We start from the raw sequence: 4579 nt of genomic DNA, 5'->3' as shown, positions 1-4579 counted from the left end.
TGGCATGTTGGAGTGCAAGGCTGCTACTACTCCCATGTCTACCACTGAGACTATTTCTGCTACTGATGGGACTCTTCTCACTGCTGATGGTGCTACTGACTACAGAAGCCTTGTTGGAGCTCTTCAGTATCTTACCATCACACGCCCTGATATCTCTTATGCAGTTAACCGTGCCTGCCAGTATCTTCATGCTCCTCGAGAGCCCCACCTGACTGTTGTAAGGCGTATTCTGCGTTACATTCGCTCCACTGAGACTTATGGTCTTCATCTTCGGTCGGCACCCTCTAGTGTGCTCTCTGCGTTCAGTGATGCGGATTGGGCTGACAATCCTGATGACAGGCGATGCACGGGGGATATGATGTGTTCTTTGGTCCGAACCTGATCGCCTGGAGTGCTCGCAAACAGGCTACAGTTTCTCGGAGTAGCACTGAAGCTGAGTACAAGGCAGTTGCTGATGCTACCGTTGAGCTTATTTGGCTCCAGTCCCTCCTTCGAGAGTTGAATATCTCTCACAGATAGCCTCCTGCCCTTTGGTGTGACAACATCGGCGCCACATGCCTCTCATCGAATCCGGTATTTCATGCCCGAACGAAGCACATCGAAGTTGATTATCACTTTGTGAGAGAACATGTTGCAAAGAAGTTTCTGCGTATCAAGTTCATCTCTTCTAAGGATCAACTTGATGATATCTTCACCAAACCGTTGTCTCTTCCTTTGTTAACTTACTGAGTACCTCAGGCCACAATTAAGATTGAGGGAGGGTGTTAGACTGTATATTTGTATACCTGTATCTATATATGTATTGTACCTCTTGGTACCCATATATAAAGTGATAGCCCACGCACCAGATGCGTTGAGCCAGTTTCCACCAAACCACTGTTTAACAGATATGATACAATATCCACCTATGTTACTGTAATCCTATCTCTACTCCTTAATTATATGCCACATCAACATCTTTGTGGGCCTAGGATACATGATATTATCTAACATATTAGCACTATGACCAGCCTAATGCATGATATGGACATAAATAGATACGAATCCACAAACCAAAAACACTTGCGGCCACATACTTTAAAACCACTAAACACAAATAGCTAGTTGACTTTTTTTTCTTTCATTACAAATTTAGTTTTATAAACATCACGCTCAAACTGTAGAAGCTCTGTTATTTAAATATTTAGTTTACCTTGCGACTTCAATTTTATTTTACTCTTTAGCTTGTCAGGCCTTTGCATAGTTATTTTTTTAGCATAAGCACGTTATCATATGGAACCAACATTGTATCAGGATACTAAACACACCACGATATGTATCAGATACATGTAAGATGTTACCACCGAATTAAGATACCAAAGTATCAATTGGCAGCAGGCCAGCAGTAGCATCGTAAAATCGTAAGACACTACGTTACGCTTAGCGTTGGTTATGCATAACCAATCATCAAAAAGATGCGTCCGGGCCTGTTGTACAAATATGTTTCTTTTAGAAGATACTGACGAAATATTGGCAACTAATTTGAGGGAGATCAACCGCAAACATCCCTTACCAAGTGTTAATAAAGCTACTCAGCTTGTTGTACATAGTTGTATGTATGTGCATGCTCAGGAATTGCAATTACAGCACGTTGGCACCGGAGAAGGCTGATGAATAGCTGAAAAACTAGACCAGGATCACTATATCTAGTTGCCGTCAAGCAGGCTCGCCACTTCACGGCACATGTTGTTAGTAACTTGCTGCACGAGTGTCTGACTCTAGCTAGCGACAACCAAGAGCAGAGCAGAACAGACCAAAACTGAATGTGGTTGTGAAGTTCACTGCTTGGGTAAGATCATGTCCTGCTCAACCATGGGAAAGAAATGCCAATTCTTGCGGGCCTCGCCGTCCATGTCCTCGGCAGGACCATCGGCGCTGCCGAACACGAACTCCCCGCTCTTGGGAACGTCGTCATCACCGTCGTCTCCCTGACCACCATGAACTTCATCGCGAGCAGTGTGAGGGACAACAAAATCCATGCCGGCCCCGCCGGTTGACACGGGGATGTGGCCGTCGAGAAGCGACCCCTCGTCGCGCCGGTGCAGCTTCTTCCGGAACAGCTGCCGCGTCGGTGAGGAGGAGCCCGACGGCGAGACGAGCGGGATGGGGCTCCCCGGCTGCAGCTGGTACGCATGGAACAGCCCGGAGTCGCCGGCGCCGGCGACGGTCATGGAAGACGACGAGAGCGACGAGCCGAGGAAGCGGGCGAAGGGGACCTCGGGGGAGGAGGGGTTGGTGATGGCCGTGGGCGTGCGCGGCGCGGTGGACGGCTCGGTGGTGAAGGCGGAGTACTGCACCGGCGGGGACACCAGCTGCTGCGGCCCCTCCGCGTACGGGCCCACGGCGAACATCATCGAGCTCCTGCCCGGGCTGGGCGAGCTCGCATGTCGTAGGCCGAGGAGCACCGGCGACGGCGACTCGGAGGCGTAGAGGGAGGAGGCGGGCGACGACGGCGGCGCCACGAAGGCGAAGGCCGGTGGTGGTGGGTGAGACGCGTCGTGGACGTGTGCTGCCGATGCGGTGTGCGCGGCGGCCGGCTGTGGCGACGTGTCTCCGGCGTTGGCGATGCGGCGGGGGTGGCCGTGGGGCCGGAAGCACGCCAGGTTGGGCTTCGGCAGCCACGACCACCACCATCGTCTCTTCTGCAAAATACAAATTCAGACTTTCAGAGCTCTATCCGTCAGTTTCCTAAACACTGTAGTATCAGACTATCAGTCACTGAAATAGTTTTTTGATGAAGTTGGAGCTGAATTATTCAGGTGATAACAAGCATAGTCAACCAATCAGGTGACGAAAACCACCCAGGAGTAGCGCAGGTAATTCGGCATGTGCAGAATTCAGCTACTGGCAGTGGTGGCATATCAAGAATATTTTCTCCATGGATAGCTAGTACTCCTACTACTATGAGATTCGTGGAAGATTGGCAGAAAATGGTGTGGCATGCGTGCTTTGCTTTTTGAGAGGTGGAGGGAGACTTTTGCCGCCAAGTAGATGATGACATGACACGGACACGTCAAAGTAAACTAGGCTGAGTATGGATGGACAGGCACCAGTTCCACGTGCATCCTGATTCCTGAGGCTGAGATGATAGGCACTCACCGGACGCCTCCTTCGTGCTTGTGGAAATACTAGCCTAGCATAGCAGCCAAATCTAACTTGTTTTTGCTACTTGCTGGTGCACATGTCAGCAAAATTATGCGTAGATGCTGGGCGTAAAGAAAATTTGACTAATTAATCCAGTTCCTCAATTACGAAATGTAGAGACGAACGTTGACCAGACGGTCAAAATGAGGAATGCATCGATCTTTAGCATATGGAGTAGCGAAGCAGGGCAATCAACTTAAGCGCATGACAGCTTTCTATGGAACAGAATCAAGTGTGAAATTGATCAACCACAACCTACGCATGGAGCTTGAAGAATCACGCGCTGCTAGAACATGACCTGAACTTGATAAACGGACAGCGATTGAATCACTTGAGCTGGGCGGTGAATTTGTCTTACTGGAACGGCTGTGGCGTGGTCGTGGAGCTGCAGGTGCTGGTGGTTGTGGCGCTCGAGGCCGGCGCTGCTCCGGGCGGCGGCGGCCAGAACGACGGCCGCCGCGTTCACCGTGTGCGCGCTCTCGTCCCGGCCTGCCTGCATAACAGTCCTCTTTCTCTCTCTAGCTATCTACCTATCTTGTTTACGACGGGCCGGAAGCAGAATCCCTAGCTTCATGGATTGAATTCCATGCAAGGCGCCCTAAGTTAGAACTGAGGACGGATTGGCCGGCAGAGCAGGAACGAAGCGAGCAGAGTAAAGTTAGCTGGGTGATGGTGGGGCGACGAGGGGATTCCCGCGTATATATCTCCTCTTCTTCACCGTGTGGAGCGGGGCACCCATCGCCATCGACGCTTTGGTTTTCTGGAGTTGGAGTTTGACAGAGTCCAGCCAAGCTCGCACGCTCGTGCACCTCGACAGTGACGCATGTAAGCACCACATATACAGGTTGCCGATACTCCGTCCACGAACAAATATTTCTTATCTTTTGGTCTATTTTTTTACAAAAAATCAGCAATTTTCGGGACAATTAGTAACATTTATGAATCAAATTAGTACAGTATTACTAGATGCATTTTGAAATATAGTTTGATCAGGAAATCTAACTCTAAGCTGATCGATCTGGTTATAAGCTAAAGCCAGATCGGCCGATGTGGCCACGAGATCCGGTAGGGGAGGTCGCCGGAGTCGATTTGGTTTCATCTACAACGGATACTTACTCGCCGGAGACGGATTTCGCACTCGGTTTATTTCGTCCCACTTCTATTGGTCTTCCACATCCTCCTGCACCTGCAATTTTTGACCTCGTTTTCTCGGGTGGCATCCTTCGCCACGGGCCTCATCTTCGCACGGCGGCCGGTGTTGTCGTTGAGTCGCGCAGCCACGGTCTCCTGTTGTCGGGCGCATCCTCTCGTCCTCGGTTTCCATGCACTGTGGGCAACATATTTTTGTGCCAGTTGTAACATCATCGTCTCACCGACAACATCCCCGCCTTATCTC

The 4579-nt window shown here is 50.3% G+C and overlaps 1 protein-coding gene across 1 annotated transcript; it reads right to left on the bottom strand.

Moving 5' to 3' along the window:
- Positions 1-1520: 1520 nt before the first annotated feature.
- LOC127316904 (uncharacterized) lies at positions 1521-3870 on the bottom strand. Its single transcript, XM_051347381.2, has 2 exons — positions 3542-3870; positions 1521-2681 (listed from the first exon to the last, which is right to left on the bottom strand). The coding sequence occupies exons 1-2, from the start codon at positions 3680-3682 to the stop codon at positions 1818-1820; spliced, it is 1005 nt and encodes a 334-aa protein (XP_051203341.1). The 5' UTR covers positions 3683-3870; the 3' UTR covers positions 1521-1817.
- Between the last annotated feature and the right edge of the window lie 709 nt (positions 3871-4579).

The sequence above is a fragment of the Lolium perenne genome, chromosome 7, assembly GCF_019359855.2.
Source record: "Lolium perenne isolate Kyuss_39 chromosome 7, Kyuss_2.0, whole genome shotgun sequence".
Classification (NCBI taxonomy): Eukaryota; Viridiplantae; Streptophyta; class Magnoliopsida; order Poales; family Poaceae; genus Lolium; species Lolium perenne.
The sequence above is the reverse complement of the archived record's forward strand: the minus strand, read 5'-3'. Positions and strand labels throughout refer to the sequence as shown.

Coding starts and splice junctions, on each gene's coding strand:
- LOC127316904 (XM_051347381.2), bottom strand. CDS start 3,682: ATGCAGGCAGGCCGGGACGAGAGCGCGCACACGGTGAACGCGGCGGCC. Junction 2,682..3,541: donor ACCACGCCACAGCCGTTCCA/GTAAGACAAATT, acceptor TGTATTTTGCAG/AAGAGACGATGGTGGTGGTC.